The 16,818-nt window shown below is 53.6% G+C and overlaps 1 protein-coding gene across 26 annotated transcripts in view; it reads right to left on the reverse strand.

The window, feature by feature from the left end:
* Window positions 1-5,108: 5,108 nt before the first annotated feature.
* The window catches only part of Cacna1g (calcium voltage-gated channel subunit alpha1 G), a 64,323-nt gene continuing 52,613 nt past the window's right edge, over window positions 5,109-16,818 (reverse strand). For 9 of the 26 annotated variants that reach the window (XM_051202054.1, XM_051200359.1, XM_051201873.1 and 6 more), the window contains 12 exons: window positions 14,742-14,893; window positions 13,955-14,064; window positions 13,159-13,292; window positions 12,837-12,907; window positions 12,623-12,701; window positions 12,399-12,520; window positions 11,799-12,152; window positions 10,986-11,129; window positions 9,255-9,389; window positions 7,652-7,829; window positions 7,283-7,452; window positions 5,109-6,159 (listed from right to left, as the gene is read on the reverse strand). In XM_051202054.1, coding sequence (XP_051058011.1) covers window positions 5,428-6,159; window positions 7,283-7,452; window positions 7,652-7,829; window positions 9,255-9,389; window positions 10,986-11,129; window positions 11,799-12,152; window positions 12,399-12,520; window positions 12,623-12,701; window positions 12,837-12,907; window positions 13,159-13,292; window positions 13,955-14,064; window positions 14,742-14,893 — 2,381 coding nt within the window. In that variant the 3' untranslated portion in view covers window positions 5,109-5,427. The remainder of the gene's footprint in view (window positions 6,160-7,282; window positions 7,453-7,651; window positions 7,830-9,254; window positions 9,390-10,985; window positions 11,130-11,798; window positions 12,153-12,398; window positions 12,521-12,622; window positions 12,702-12,836; window positions 12,908-13,158; window positions 13,293-13,954; window positions 14,065-14,741; window positions 14,894-16,818) is intronic. The other 17 variants (XM_051201909.1, XM_051201991.1, XM_051201739.1 and 14 more) reach the window with 3 other exon arrangements.

Consider the following 16,818-nt stretch of genomic DNA (forward strand, 5'->3'; position numbering starts at 1 on the left):
CGACACTGATTACAGTCTTAAAAGGTAATTCTGAACAGGTTGAGTACACAGCCTGTAAACATAAGGAATGCAGAGCTATAAATAATCTTAGAGAACATGTTTAACTTGTTACAGGTTGGGTGAAGGTTTGATTCCTAAAGGGAAGCATTAAACAGTATTTCTCAGAATGCCGTTTCCACAATAGGCAGGCTACCCTGTCACGAGGAACAGTCCTCGAAGTGAGCACAGCCCACTTGACTTTTGAGTTTTCAGAACCGAGATGTTTCTAGCCAAAAGGCCGATGAAAGGAGCAGTGACAGCCATGTGACTTGAGCTGAGGCACAGAGAACACAATCTGGTGACCAATGCCACACCCTCCCTTCCCACCTGGCTCTGACTCCAGACTAGATGGGCAATGCATGTGCTGTGCCTTCCCTGCCAGTGAACATCTCGAGGCAGCCCAGCATTGGGGATTTTCTGGCAAAAAAAAGACCACTGCAAATGCAGAGACGTGGATAGAAAGCAGGGTAAAGGAGACAGGGAGCTCTAGGCACAGGAAACGCTGCCTGGGGGCAGAGCAGGTTGGAGCTAATGAAAGGGACAGTATTAAAAAAAAGAGAGAGAGAGATGCTACTACCCCCACCTCACTCTGTTACTCTTTAAACCCCTTGAAGTCTGGGAACACCCCTAAATTATGTTCCAGCACACACCCTGCCTCCCTCTTCTGGCTTCCCAAGCGGTAGGTCAATTTCCTCCAGACTTCAGCCTCGTTGGAGCCACCTGGTCCCCTCCCAGTCTCAGCAAGGCTGCCCTCTGCCCCGCCTGCTCCCCATCTAATTGGTATGCAGGTGAAGGCTTGACTACTATAGCTGATCCCAGAGTTTTCAAAGTAGTAAGTAATAGGCTCAGTGGGCCTCAGCCAAGCTCATACATTGAGTTAGGCACCAAGACATGCAGAGTGTAGAGTTTGTAGCAGAATTCCCTCCTGGAGTTTGGAGTTTTCGGGCCATTTCATTTCTTGATGCACCTTATCCTGCCCTATAGGTGGGGTCAGTTCACAACTCAAGTTGCTTGAGCTGTAAGTCCCTTATCCACCATGCCACCTTTGCCTGGGATTTAGCTCATGGCCTTAGCAGGCATTATTGGCACTAGGGGCTCGCCCTCCCTTTCCACTCATTTGGCTTCCCAGCACTCAGATGGCATATTCCAGTCCAGGCTTCCCCACAGACAAGTTCTTCACGGTGAGCTGTTTCCTGTACGGTGCTTCTGTCTGTGAAAGGATCCATCATGGTTGGTATATTCTCCCTGGATTCATCGATCTTCAGAAGAGACCCTGAGTGGCACCAGCTGAGAGTGCTTGATGAGGCCACATGGTGTCTAGCGCCCTCTCTACACTGCTGTCACAGAGGTGGGACAGGTTAGCCCCTCAGCTGGCCAGGGTGAAGAGAAGAGACCATAGGGCACCAGGCTGTGATGGGTGGGGAGAACGTTTGATGGTGAAACTGAAGCCTGTTTGGAAAGTGGGCAGAGGCCTAGGTGGGGACAGGAAAGGAGAAGGGTGGAGACAGTGGTGGTTGAGGAGAGCAGGTGCCAGAGTTTCAAAGAGCAGAGCCATTCTAGCAAAGGGCGTTGCCTGGAAACCTGGAGCGACTGCAGAACCTGAGTCTGCTTGGAGTTCCTGGAAATCCCCCAGAGTTAAAGGATGCCGCCACCTTTCCTATGGCTGGGATCAGGTTGGAGGCTGAGGACCACTCTAAGCCACCAAGTATGCAACACGGAGAACACGTGTACATTTCTAGAAAACCAAGTGTGAGTGCTTTAAGAAGGGGTCCCCTAGCCTCCTTGTAAACTCTTCATTTTGTAAGCAGGGCTCTAGACCCATCCTTTCCCATTCTCTCCTCAGATGAGAATAGACTGAGATGGTGCAGGCTGCTGAAGGGCCAGCCCTGGAGTCAAATCCTACCTAACTCTGCCAAAGTCTGGCTGTATGACCTCCGGCAAGTCCCTTAACCTCTATAAACCTGCTGCTGCCTGGGAAAATGCTAGCCGGGTGCTTCCCTTGCTTAAGCATTTGGAGGAGTGAGTGAGAGACTGTGTGTGAGCCTCGGGTTTGTTTTTAGCACTAGCTCAGATCACTCTTCTCCCCAGTTCCCCACCTCCAGACAGGCCTTTTCCTGGAGCCTTGGGGGTGGAGGAAGCTACAGCAGCCACGCCTGAGGTGGAGGCCTGGTGCTCTTGACAGGCCTTCCTCTTTGAAGCCCGGGAGAAGATTGAATGGAGGCGAAGCGCCCAGGGAAATAGATGCTCTCATTTCCAAAGGCACCCCCATCTCCAAAGCCCCTGGGCAGTTCCAAGCCAGCCTTGGGGGTCCTAACCAAAGATCCGCTGTCTCCCCAACCCTGCTTCCGCTTCCCTGACACTGGCCACCGTTCCAAGACTCAGGGGAAGTTTCTTCACTTTCGAAGCCTTGCAGTAAGACCCAACAGTTTCTTTCCATCACCAGTGTTATTGTTTTGTTGGTGGGTTTTGTTTGTTTGCTTTTGACAGGGAGTGCCATGGAGTCCAAGCTGGTCTCCAAGCCACTATGTGGTGGAAAATGACCTTGTAATCCTGATCCTTCTGCTTCCACCTTCCAAGGGCTGAGACTACAGACAAGCAGCCCCATGCCTGGCTGACAGAGACTTCACATTGCTGGCAGAGTGGACAGAATACTCACCCCCAAAATATCCACCTTGACTCTGCTATTAATATGTCCACAGCACGATCCAGGTGCCCCTGAAGGCACTGCGCCCTGCCAGAGATATGCTCAGGTGTGGAGTGGGAGGCTTTGCCTTCTCACTGGGTGGATCGCAGGAGATCTCTGGTGAGCAACTCTAAAGCAAGCATCCTTAGACCAGAACCAGGGGAAGAGGGATGTTAGAAAGAATTAGGCAGGCTGTGCATTACCTCATGTGACACCATGGTATTACTGCACTACTGTGGACTCACAGAGGTGAGGGAGGTCTGTCTAGGTGAGGGAAGAGGGTTCTGCTTCACCTCGATCCAGAATCTTCTAACCACCAGAAGAAGGGGGATTCCCAGAACAACCCCTTCCCAAAACCTCCCACCCAAAAGGCACAGACAGTTGCAGAATTTTACAAAAATATAAAAACTTAATCTCCAGATCCAGGTGGCAAATCTCTAGGAATTTTGTACAGCTCCTCCCCCCCATAAAAAAGAAGAAAGAAAAGCCAGCTTCTACATGCAGCCTCCTTCTCCAGCTGAGAGAGCTAGAGGGATAGATTAGAGCTTGGTGCTGTCATACACCCTAGGAAGATCAAGCCAGGTGTTTGCTTCCATGAGTGGTATCATTTCTGCCCAACAGAACAATCAGAAAAGCTCTCTCAGCTTAGGAAATAGGCCAGAGGACGGACGCCTGCGGGCCCAGCCTCCCAGCAACCAGTAACTTGGCTTGGGCTCCCAGCTGCCTGTGCAGATGGAGGCTGTGAGTGAGGGTTGTCGCTGAGGTTTCAAGAATCCAGTCCAGGGCTGCAAGTGCAGCTCAGTGGTAGAATGCTGCCTCAGACACGTAAATACCCTGGGTTTGATTTCTACTCCAAAGCATTCGTACACACCACACACACACACACACACACACAGACACACACAGGCAGAGCTGGCTTAAGAGGGTAAGGAATGTTCAAGGGAAGGGAAATGGTACAGATGCTTGGGGTGGCTCATGGGTGACAGGCTGGTTGAAGTCTATGACTACTCCCTCCTAGTACTAGGACTTCAACCAAGAGACTATTGTCAGCAGTAGCACCAGAAAGGTGGCTCTAGGTCGGGTAGCTCTCCCTACCCCTGCCCTCCTGCTCTGGCAGCCTTCCCCCCCCCCCCTTCCCTCTCTTCTAGCTCCCTCCCACTGGGCAAGCAGCAGCAGACCATGTAAGCACCTTGCTTTATCATTCATCACCCCTCAGGGAGTCAGCATCCTGGCTCGGTATTCTGGCCACCGCCAATCCTCCACCTTCATCAGGAGGTCTCCAGCCCTAGTCCTTGCAATCTCATCCTTGGGAGGGGACAACCTGCTCCGTTTACACAGATCAATCTCAATATCAGTGATCAGGCAAGAGGAGGCTCAAGGCTTTAGCCCAGACACCTCAGGTCACCCCCCAGCCCGAGTGTGACAAATGCCGGCCAGGGTGGAAGAATAGGTTAGGAAAACCCAAAAGCATTTCCCCTCCCCCACTAGCCCCTAGATTTAGACCTGCAGCAGCCAAGGCTGCCTCCCAGCCTCCATTGGCCCCATTAACCAAAACAGCTTCATTATGCCAATTTCTAGCTTTCAATGTGCGGCTGATAGCTGTCAGCAGAAATAAGAATTAATCTGGAATTACTCACATTCCCTGAGCTGCCTGGCTCTGAAGATGCGATAAAGCTTTGATAGAAAAACAGAAGCCCCCGTCGCCCAGCCCTACAGGCACAGGGTCCTCTTCTCCCCATGCTGGCAGGGGAGGTGCAAGGATGGAGCCCTCCATGGCTAGGCATTTGAGCTCCTCCTTTCTCAAACACACAGTTCATACATACCAATGCACACACACTCAACACACACAAACACACACGCACCCCCCCTCACACACACACACACAAAGGCAGTCGAAATTCTCCCCTCCCCATCTCCCCATCCCCCACCCCCATCTGAACACACCTACATCTCCATCCCCTTTGTTTTTACTCTGGACTGTGATTGACTTTTTATTTTGGAAAATTACTTTATTTTATATAGATATATAGATATGTATGTATGTATATATAAAAAGGTTCCATTGCATTTGTAAAATCTCTTTTTTTTTTCTTTTTCTTTTTTTTTTTTCCCCTACAGAAAACGATGACGAAGTTTAAGGAGAAAATAAGTTACATGACAGTTTCCAAAATGGTTCTCGCTTTCCACTGAAGACGGGCCACCGTTGGGTTGTAATGCACTCACGGTCCCTGCTTGTGCTTTACAAGAAGAGGGAATATAACTAGACTGGTTATTTTAGGTTAAAATAGCCAAGAGACAGACGCCTTTGCCTCAAAAATATTCTGAGACACATAAAAGTAGAAGGAAACAAGTCTGTTCAGTCACAAAATGTCGTACATCCGGCATATACTAGATTCAATTAATTTAATAAAATAGAATATACATAGAGATTCTGCACAAACGTATTGCTTTCTCCCAACAGCTCCTGGTGTCGGGAGCCTGGGCCACACTGGGCTTCTCCCTCTCTTTCTTCCTGGAAGCGGTGATGCCAGGGCTATGCTCTCTTCAGGCTCTCTGGAAGTCCTGCCTGTGATCCCCCCAGCCACAAAAGGCCGCAGGAGAAGCAGCGCCTCGCTGTGTACGTGGGACTTGTCAGCAACACTGCCAGGAGGCGGAGCTAGGATCTGCACCCAGTAGAGAAAGGTGGGAGGGAGAGTGGGTGGGACTCAGGGGTCCAGTTCTGTTGGGTCAGAGGACAAACCAGAGAGACTCAGCGCATCTTTCTTTGGGGAGGGTGAGGCAGCCGTGCTGTCAAGGGGACCGGAGGCCGAGGGATCCTTGGAGTCGCTGGCTGGCGCCCTCCTCCTGAGGCAGACACCAGGACTGCATGGGGCCCGAGGGCTCTGACTCTCCGGGGGGTCTATAGAGATACTGGGTGGGCTGAGTTTTTTCTTAGGCCGGCTCCCAGGGCCCCCAAGAGGTTGGCCCCCTAGGCTTGAGGGGCTCGGGCATAGGCGGGGTTGAGAGCCACTGTCCAGGCAGCTGACGGCAATGGAGTGTCTCCTTTGTTCATCTAGCCAGGACCCAGGCCTGCGCCGGCAGCTCTGGGCCTCTACACTGTAGCATTTCTTCAGGTCCCGTGGGGAAAGGGGCTCCTCCTGGCTGCTGGGCAGGAGGTCTCCTGAAATCCAGCTCAGCTCTGTGTCCAACTCTAAGCTGCTTCTGGTCTCTGGAGGGTCCTTGGCCCAGCCGGGTTCCAGGCCCGGGCAAGTGGCTGGCAGGCGGATGTGCTTGGAGACCTTGCTCTGGCTGCGGGACCGCGGCTGCACCTGGGTGCTCGACCCGCCCCAGAAGGATGAGGATCGGGTCAGAGGGCAGGAGGGCCCACTCACCTCTGACAGCAGGTCTTCCCGGCTACCCAGACCCTGCACATCCAGGGAGTCAGTCCTTATTGCTGCCTGTAGGGAGGGTGCAGGATTCAGCCCAGGGATTTCCTTTCCAACATGGACTGTCTTTTACCCTTTCTGTCAGTCTTGGTGTTCCAGACCCCTGTGAAAGCTCCAGGACCACCCTACTAATTTCTCTCATTAAGAGAAGGGGGCCATGAACTCCCTGAGATCCGTGGTCCATGCCTCCCCCACTTCAACCAACAACCCTTTCTTCTTCTGTCCTCCTACTTCCTCAAATCCTTCAGGAGGAGCTCTGCAGTCTTTGGGCCCTGCGAGGCCAGAAAGAACTCTGCTTCCTAAACCGGCCCCTTTGTGTCTCTAGCTTTTAGGTAGAGCAAGGCAACAATTCCCTTGGCCTCGAATCCCTTCCCAACAAGTGTCCCTTACTCTTCTGAGCACAGGTGTTCTGTGATGAGTGCCTGGTAATCCACTTCAAGTCAAACTAACCCTTGTCTCTTCTGGATTCCCTGCTACAACCCACACAAGCACCTTGCAGATATAACCTGCGGCTGCAGTGTTCTGGTGATATGTGTGCCTCCACTCTTAGACTGAACTCAGAGAGAAGGAACTGTGTCTCCGTCCCCTAGCATCAGGAAGCTGCTGGGTGAGTGGGTGCAGGATGAGGGGACCATGCCTGCTCCCCAAGAGCACGGGGCTGAGCAGATCTTCATATATTTGTGCCGAGGAGCCACAAACATCAACATAAGGCACACAAGCCTCATGTGGTGCTGTTGGTCACTCTTCTGGCTGGTGGAAGATACTTACACCTGCCTTTTGTCCCTGAGTTTAGCCCAAAGTGTGAAGAATTGTGGGAAACTCTGGGCCTGGGATTGAGAGCCTTGGTACATGGGTACCAAATCTACTGGATATCTGTTGCCCTGGTAGCAACTGTTCCCCTGGACCCTAACCTCCTCAGTGAAACAAGGCACGTGCATGGGGTGAAAGGCAAACTCCAGCCACTTCTGCTTGACCCAGTACCATGTCCCTAGTATCTAGAGCTGCTGTATTGTTGGCCCACGGTACACATTTGTTGGAAGAATGAAAAGTGTCAACGCTAGTCATTACCAACAGCATAGGAGTTTCAACAGACTCCTACCCCAGGGCCCAGGGCCAGCCCTCCATACTTGCTCACCTGGCGCCTGAGTGGCCTCTGAGCCAGAGGGGAGCGGCCTGGTGGGGGTAGTTTAGGGATGGCGCCCCAGGTAGGGACTCCATGAGGCTGGAGCAGATAGGATGCATCTTTGGGAAGCTGGAGGATGCAGCTGGTGTCTGCTGGTTGGGAGTGAACAGACAAGATGGAGCCTGTGGGGAAGGGACATGGAGGGGTGAGTAGTAGAGAAGTCTGTGAGGCAACTCTTCCAACCTTCCGCCCTGTCAGGGCCTCTACCCTTCACTGCCCTGGGTACTTCCCCTTAGCTTAGGGTTTCCTCAAAACAAGAAGCATTTCTTTTGTTTGTCTTAGGCAAGGTTGGCTCTCCCTGTGTGAGCTAAGCTGGTTTACCTGACTGGGCTTTGGGGAGCCCCCAGCCCCTGTGTCCTAGGGACCGCTCAGCCATGCTCCCATTTCGGCACATGTAGCTGTCATTGGGCAGAGAGTGTGTCCGGCTGACACCAGACTTCCTTACTGTCAGCAGGTCTGGTCCCAGGGGGCCTGGCACCTCCTCAGAGTGGGGTACCATCTGCAAAAGGATGGGGGGATGGGGTGAAGAGCATGCCGCTGGGTTTGATAACTGAGGAAAAGCTAGACAGCAGGAACTAAGCCCTCCCCAACCAGTCCCACAGTTCTCCCCCCTACAGTCCTCCCCCCCACCTACCCACACCCCCCTCCACACCCTCCTAGGCCAAGGTGTTAGGCATGAGCATGAGAGGAGGTGGGAAGACATATGAGGAGTTTCTACAAACAGGGAAGAAGGAGTGGAGAGGCCCCACCCTGAGAGCATACCCACAGGGTCACCTGTGTGCCTCTGGGCTGGGGATGGTGGAGGGCTAGGAGGGAAGAGAGAAGAGAGAGCAGCCCCCAGCACTGCCGGTCTTCTTAGACAATCTGAAAGTTACCCCAGGGATCAACAGGGGGCAGGCCTGAGCTAGATTCATGCCAGTTAAATAGCAGGTGAGCCTAATCTCCAGTCCTCCAGAGACTCAGGAGGGTGGAGGTGAGTAGCAAGGCTTGGGCACTGGGGACTCAGTACTCCCTCAGCGGACAGACTTGAGGTGGGAGTGGGTTTGGGAAACCTGTTTCAAAGAAAGGCAATACTCATCCCTGGACCCCAGAGTAGGAAGCCTAGGCCAGGTCCAAGAGTTTCTGTCCCCCTTTGGGACCTCTTTCCCAGGACTTCCCAGTTCTCAGGGAGGCTGTGAGGGTCATCTCCCGCATGGGCTCAGCTGGTTTCAGTCCCAGCAAGTGGATGATGGCTGTGCTGAGTATACTCTGAGTCTCTCCCCTCTATTCTCAATCCCAGGACCTACTCCTTCCAGCCAGCCACAAAGCCCTTCCAGCCTTTCATCAAGATCCTGCCTCAGCTGGCCCTGCTCGCACAACAGAAGGCAAATGATAAGAGGCGGGGGCTGCTCACTGTCGGAGGGACAGAGGGAAACTAAGGAGGGGTAGAAAGGTCAGAGTATCAAGAAATTCCCAGAGCTTGTTGAGGACAGAACACAAGGACACACAGGGACAGCGAGAGGAGACGGGACTGTCCCCCAGAGGGGAAGGGCATGGTGGTAGCAGCAAAGGTGTGGCTCTCGCCCAGGACAACATGAGTCTTGTGAGGGAGAGGCAAGAGGAGGGGGCAGGGAGGGAGGGCTGGCTGGTACAGGGCTCCAAACACAGAAGCTGGCTCCCAAGCCACTTCTGTTTGGGGTTGTCATTCCTGGAATAACCCTGTCGCCAGTGATGCCCCTGGTAACCCTCCAAACAGGGCCTTGGTTTTATCTTAGCTAATTCAAGGCAGAATTCATGCATGCCAGCAAAGGCTGGGGCACTTTGTGCCCACAGGTGAACGAATGCCTCAGAGAAGGGCCAGGGCACAGAGTGGGAAGGGAGGATCTGGAACCCTGCAACCAGCCTAGCCCAGGCTGGGGGAGCAGCAAGGGATGTGTGCATGTACATTGCTCTCCAGGGCACTAAGTAAGAGTGTGTGAGTGTCATCAGGCAAAGAGTCATCCGTCAGAGCTAGAGAGCAGGATGGTTCAGACACAATCTCTGACGTCAGAGACAGAGCCTCCATCTCAGCTAGAGGGATCTAGACAGGAGAGAGATGAGCAGGCATGAGAAACCAGGACACACACGAGGCACGCTCACAGCCCCCACTTCCCCTTTCCACATAGCAGGGAAGAAGGTATCCCATTTCGCTTCCCACCCACCCCTTGCCCAATAGACCCACAGCACCGCCCCCTCCCACTTCAACCCCCTGCTCTGATCAGAGAGTCTGCGGCAGGCACCAAAGAGACAGCAAACACTGGCAAAGCAAAGAGACCAAGAGACACAGAAACACATTCTAAAGATACCCCAGGCATCTTAGCGGCCCCCTCCCACACCACCACCACCCAGAGAGAGAGCAGAGGAGAGGGCTTCCACTCTCATAAAGATGATACAAAAAAAAAGAACGAAGAAAGGCCAGCAAAGCCCGTCTCCCCTCTGCAGACAGAGCAGCATGGGGGGGGGGCACACTGGGGACAATGCCGACAATCTGACGGCTGTTTTCTGCCTATTCTCTTTGCTTCCAAAAGCCTAGCAGGACTTGGCCTGCCCCCAGATTCCAGCGTCTCCCCTCACGGGCCTTCCTCCACCTGCCTGCAACCTGCTCCCCAACTCCAATATGGGCATTGAGAAGTGCTCTCCCAGACAGTCTGAAGGGGGCGCACTCGGGCCACCACATCATCTGGCTGGCTCACCTAGGAGCTTCAACACCATTGCAGGGTGAATGGGCCGTTCTGATCGTTGTCCTATGCCCCCCTCTTCCCTCTACCTTTCCTGTGGTCCTAGTTCAGAACTGGAAAGGGACTGGCTGCATTGCCTTTCCCACTGATCATTCTAGGTCACTGCCAGGTCTGAGACTGAACCCTAACAAGAAGCACGGGTCTTTTATCACTGTCTATTTTCTACAGGGTAAAAGCTGCCTAGGAACCCCTTCTCCTGAGGCTCCAGCTGGAGTCCACATCCATCTCCTTAGCCCATTCTAGGCCTGTAGTTCCTGACCTGGGATGGGCTGGGGTCTTGAAGGGATACTGGGCTAAGGGGAGGAGAGTGGGGCTGGAGGGACCAAGAAAGCAACGCTGATGAGCACTCTAGGTGTGCAGGAAGGGATGGCGTTTGGTGAGGCAACCAAGCCTACTTCATGTTTGTGTCCTAGAATTCACTTCTATTTTCTCAGGCCAGAAAACTGCCCACGACGGCCTTTATCATGTCCAGTGGGCTTCGTACTTACAAGGCCACCAGATGAGTAGGGATGGGTACTGGACACTACAGAAGAAACAGACTGGCTAGAACAGGCCCCTCCATGGGTCCCACTTGAACTAACCTCAGAGGCCATTCTCACCTGGACCGAACACAGCCTCCTTTACCCCTAAAGTCCCACTGTCCCATCCCTCCTCTTCCCCAGATTCTTTCTTAGGAAGAACCTCTCCAAGCCTCTCTACCTTCCAGAGCCTGGAGCATGACCCTTCCCCTCCCCCCAACTGCCTCCTGCCAGGTGCAGTGTTCAACTGAGGCCCTACAGCTGCTCTTTCTCTAGATACCCAGTGGGCAGGCAATACCCCCAGCCACCCCAGAAGCACAGCATAGCATGGCACAGCTTGGCACAGGTCAGAGGAAGGGGCACATGACAGGGCACAGTAACCTGTGGGTCGGAGCCGTCCAGGCTGGGGGCGGAAGGGAAGGCAGAGGGCTGGCCCCCTGGGCCTGCCAGCTCGTCCATCAGCTTCAGCTCCCCCTCCAGGGAGCCCTGGATCAGCAGGGAGATGGTGTCAAACAGCTGTCTGTCCTGGGAGGACCAGCCCGTAAAGGGAGCCGGAGAGCCAGGGGAGCGGGGGTCAGAGGGGTAGCAATGAGACGTGTCAGGGCAGGAGATTGGAGAGGGGTAGAAAGAGCAAGTGGAAATGAAACCCACATGGCAGGCGTACACAGCCGCGACCGCGGCACACACACACACACACATACACAACACACAGCCACAGAGAGATGAGAAAGGGGAGCACGGGTTGGTGGTGGTGGAAGAAGGAGGTGGAAGAGGGAGAGGCGGGGTCCACACGGGAGAGGGAGAGACAAGAGAAGATGAAAGGGTAGGGAGATGGAGGGGAATCGGGAAGGTAAGAGAGTGGGTAGGAAAAAGGTTTGACAATCGGGTAAAGAGTTAAAAAAAGAAAGAAAAGAAATAGGAAGGAAACAGAGAACTTAGCCTTGAGCTTAAAGCCTCCAAGAGGAAGCCACACCAGGCTGGAGGAGCTAGCATGTCTGCCACCATACAGTGACTATGGGCAGCCTTTCTGAGAAGGGGCAGGTGACAACTAGTCCCTCAGCATCGAGGTAAGAGGGCCAGGAGGATGGAGAAGCCCGGGGTCTGCCAGGCTCCTATATACCCTCAGTAAGCTTTCCCTGCCCTCCCTGTCCCTCTCCTGCCCCATGGCCCTTTTGAAGGGACACTGTTGCTCACCGTGGGATGCTCAAGGGAGAAACCCGAGGTTGCTCCAATGTGGGCTGTGGTGTGTGGAGCCCCAGGCTTAGGGCTGCCAGGGCTATTGGCACCCTCTACCCCAGGCCAGAGGAAGGGGCTGCCCAGCGGGGAGTGGGGCTGTGGGCTGAGGGTCTTCATTTCCAACTCCAGCTCCGCCTCTAGCTCCGCCTCCTCCTTGGCCTCTTTGTTGCTTTCTTCCAAGTGCTTCATCAGCACCGCTATGACCACGTTGACCAGCACGAACTGGGCCGTGAGCACGAACGACACGAAGTAGATGGGTGAGATGACAGTGTTGTAGCAGGTGGACTCCTGGTCACAGTCTCGCAGGGTGTCCTGAGGGAGGTGTCGAGGACAGAGGTATGAGGGTGGGAAGCAGAGGACGGAACTGTCAGGGAAGGTCAGAATGCCCAGGGAAAAGGACGCTGCTAGGGCAAGTGTGAGTGAGTCAGAGTATGAGAGGAGAAAGTCCAGACTGTTCTGACATGCTTCTATTCGTGGCTAATACATCTTCTCAGAGAACCTTAGGTCAGAGACTGGGGTGACCTCCCTGGGAACGGTGTCCACCTTGTGGGTTCTCACCTTCATAATGCCATTCCAGTTGTCACCAGTGGAGACTCGGAAGAGGGTCAGAAAGGCCATACCAAAGTTCCTAAAGGTGGCATGCCGGCCCAAGCCCTCACAGGGGTGTGTCTCATCACACTCTGGGGGGGGTGGGAGATGGTAAAGGAGAGATGCCATATCAGTCCCGTGATCCCCCTTGGTCTCCAGCCCTGGCCCCTCCACCATCCCCATCCTTAACTCACCCAGGTCTCCAAAGAGCTCCACGCCCAGAGCTGCAAAGATGAAAAACAATAACATGAAGAGTAGTCCCAGGTTCCCCACCTGGAGAAGAGGAAAAGAAATGGAAAAGATACGCTGGCTCTCCAGTCAGTTTCCCTGAGGCCCCTGCCCTTTTGGAGGGCACCTCCGCCCCCCCAGGAAGACCCTTCCCTTCTGCCCACCCCACCTCCCAGCTACCTGAGGCAGGGCCTGCATCACGGTATCCAGCAGCGCCCGCATGCCCACAGCCATCTTCAGCAGCTTCAGCACTGAAGAACAGGACAGTGTCAAGAGCTGGCCCCCTCAAGCCTCCGCCTCCCTTCACAAAGCTGGGCTGTAGCTGGTGGGGTGGTCCACCCATACCCAAATCTACTTGTGGTGGACAAATCTCCCTATGGCAGGGGCTGGGGAAAAAGACCCTGGGAACCCCTAGCATCTCCATAACCGCCTCTTCATATCCCTCCCCCCCCCCCCCCACCGCAAGCTGATTACTGTGGAAGGCTGGCACAACCAGACCTACCTCGGGCGATGCGGAGCACCCTCATGATACGGATGATGGTAGGGTTGATAGGCAGCGAAGCATTGACCTCAATCTCCTCCAGGGTGATGCCCATGATGGACAAAAGCACAATAGCCAGGTCCAGCTGGTTCCACCTGGAAAATTGGGGATGCAGCTTCCTGAGTGGGGGAAGGGAGTGTGGGGGAGGGTGCCACAGTGGCGCAGAGAAGTAGGACAGGGAAAGGCCTTTGCTTTTCATTTTTAATTATTATGCCCCCCCATGGTGTTTTGCTATGCTGTTCAAGCTGACTTCAAGCTCATAGCATTCCTCCAGTTTCAGCCTCCCAGCATGCAGAGACTACAAGCATGAGCGACACCTGGCTTCATTTGTCTTTGCTTGTTTTCAGCATTTGCATGTTTACTTTGCACTGAGCACTGTTTTAGGAGCTTTATGTCATATCACAACTCTGATGTGGAGAATGATAGTTTACATTTCACAGAGAGGGGAACTGAGGCACGCCCAAAGTTACCAGGCACTATGTAATGGAACTAGGATTTGAATCCAACCTAAGCAGTCTGGCTCCAAGCTCACAGTGATTTCTTGCTGCCAAAGCCTTCTAAGCCTTGCCTTGTCAGACCTCCGAATCTCTCCCATCCCTTGAGCCCTGGATCCCTGACCACCATCACCATCAGTCCAAGGGTGGCAGCTAGACTCACAGAGTTAAGATAGGTCTTAAGCTCAAGGCCTTCTGGGTATTTCCCCAGGAGACACAACTCTACTTCCTCTCAACTCTCCCAGATCTCTCTCCTCTGTTACCTGTCCTGGAAGAAACGGCGGAAGCCAAAAGCCACAAGTTTGAAAACTGACTCCAAGACGAAGATGACAGTGAAGATGTAATTGCAGATCTTCAGAGCCTCATCCAGGATCTGTCAGGGGTGGGGGCCAGATGCAGGGTTTCCTGAGGCCCAAGACTGAATCATACCCCACCCTCCATCACCATACCTCCTGAGCTGTGAAGTAGGGTGAAGCTAAGGAAACCTGTTTTCCCCGTTTCCTACCATGATGGCTGACAACTGGCCACTACCCCATGACAATTCAACGTTCACTAAATTTCTCCTTGAGAAGTGGTGAGAAATGAGACTGTGCCAGGAGGCTCAGAGCACCAAGACTGGGAATAGGCTTGTGCATTATCAGTTCAATCTCCTCCCCGTACAGATGGGGATACCGAGGGCTGGAAGGTAGAGGAGAGGGATGACTGGAAAAAGATGTGTTTGGGGACTGAGTATTTACTAGAGTCAAAGTCTTGAAAGGCAAACATCTGTCTTTTTCACTTTCCAAGTCTCAGAGCCATATATACTAGATGCTCAATAAAAATGTACCGGTCCCCTACTTCCTAGCATGTGATCTTGGTTACGACAGTTAACCTCCTGAGCCTCGGTGTCTTGTCTATAATACAGGGCATACCCTGTCTCTAAGGAGACTTCTTTGGGTGCAAGGACCCGTGCAGTGTTCCCAACACTTGCCTGGCACAGAGAGGCTATAGTTCTGGTTGTTGCCTCATCTAGGGAGGCCCCAAGGCTCTTGGCCCATCACTTGTTCTTACCTGGGGCTGCTGGTAATGTTCCATGGCCATAGTGACCACATTCAGCCCAATGACACCAGTGATGAAGAGGTCCAAATAATGGCTGGTACACAGGTGGTGGACAAGGAGCCGGAAGCGTGAGTAATCTGAGTAGTAGGGCTTGCACTGGGCTTCTGGCGGGGCAGGAAGGAGAACAGAGCAAACATCAGGCCCTGCCCCCCACACCCCTCCACCCACAGCTTCTCCCTGCTGCCAGCCTCTACGATATTGCGATATTGCGACACTGCGCATCACCAGCATCCCAATCGCCCCCACCCTGCTGCCCTTTGCAGGAGAAGGCTGTTTTGGCCTGTCCCCAGTCAAGCATCTGTCCTACTGCCTGCAGTCAGGGGGGAACAGGATAGGGACATGCAGAGCCCCTCCCCTACATTAGATACTGGGTGAGCCCGTATCCTAGGGCGGCCTCTAAATTGTGCCAGCTCCTTATAACACCTTTGATTCCATGTTCAGCATCGAGGTGGATCAATAAGATGAAAGGTCATCTAATCTCGAGGCCATCTCCAAGCTCAGCCTCTGGGGCTGCTGAAGGGATTACACAGAGCTGGGATTTTCGATAGGACCGGAGATTGGAAATTGGATGTCTTGGCTCCTGCTGACCTACCACAGGGCCCCCCCAGAGGACAATGCCCTGGACTTCCCACAGCCTCATGTGGGGACAGTAGAGGGGAGGCCCAGGGCTCTGCTCTGTCCCAGACTCAAGCTGGGAGGATGCCACCCACAGACTCACCCAGTTTCTAATGAGGCAGTACCCAGCCTACCCTGGGTATTGGGGTGGCCTGACACTGCAGGCTGGGCTAGAAGTGCTGTCTGAGATCTGTCACAGGCATAGTGTTACTCTTGTAATTAGCCGACCACTTAGAAAAATCATAATGCCAGGTTATCCTGCCAAGCAGGCAAGAGAAATGTGGGGGCAGATTTCGGGGGCCCTCCTCCAGGTGCTGAAGAAAGGTCAAGGCGGGGACATGCTATCTGGAAATGTGCCAACAGATTGGTCTCACAGGAAGTCATACAGAGAGAAGAGACCTCCCCCTAACCCCCTAGGAAAGCATGGCCAGCCTCAGGTCCCAGACAGCCCTTCCCCTCTTAGGAGGTCTTGGCAAAAGCCAGCCAGCAAGGGCTACAGCCTCTGAGGCCCATTCCAGGAACCATCTGGCTCAGGGGTGGCAGAAAGCTTTGGGCCCAGGCCAGCTCAATTACAACTATCTTTTCCCATGCAGAGGATTCCTTCACAGAGAGGTAAACTGAGGCAGGTAGTGGCTTGGGGGGTGAGTCCCCACCAAAAGCCAAAGGAAGAAACATGACCAGAAGTGGCAGGTTTGGGCTTTCGAACACTCTGCAAGCCCACCTGACCAGTCTCCACATCGGCCTTGAGGTGTGGATAACCAGGGGCACAGACCCAAAAAGGCCAGCTGCACCTCAGAGATGCATGAGGCCATCTCTTTGTTTGCAGAGATGGGCCAGCCAAGTGTGACTTTGCTTGAGCGGCCCTTCTGACACCCAAGAGTGTGAGGAGTGGGAAAACTAGAGGCAGGGAAAGCCCTGAGACCACAGGTCATCCACACCCGATAGTGGAGGGTGGTTAGGCCAGCCAGGGCCTCTTTCTTCCTTCCTCCCTCCCTTCAGTACCATGAGAACCAGAGGGCGCTAGTCGCCCTGTGTTGCTTTAGCAGCCGGAACTCTTTCTCTGCATTAATCTCCATAAATGCCGAGAACACCCGATCCCATTATGCTAAAATATGAATGGAGAATTAACTAAAATGTTTGAATACAATTAGGTTAAAAGAAGCAGCTTCTTATTAGCCCCGTTATCAGTTGAGACAATGTCGAGGGGAAGGAAGAAGGGAGAAGTCCCCTCGTTCTCTGTTACCCAACCTGGCTATTGTAGGCACACCAGGGCCAAACAGAGGCAACACCAACATCCCTGCCCTCCAGCCTTGCTTCAGGAGTCTGAGTGGTAGTGGGGATGGGGGTGGGAGGGCTGCATTCAGCCAGGGACCCTTCAGGCAACTTAGAGGTGGGAGGGGGCAGGGAATGACTA

Source organism: Phodopus roborovskii, unplaced genomic scaffold (genome assembly GCF_943737965.1).
Source record: "Phodopus roborovskii unplaced genomic scaffold, PHOROB, whole genome shotgun sequence".
Classification (NCBI taxonomy): domain Eukaryota; kingdom Metazoa; phylum Chordata; class Mammalia; order Rodentia; family Cricetidae; genus Phodopus; species Phodopus roborovskii.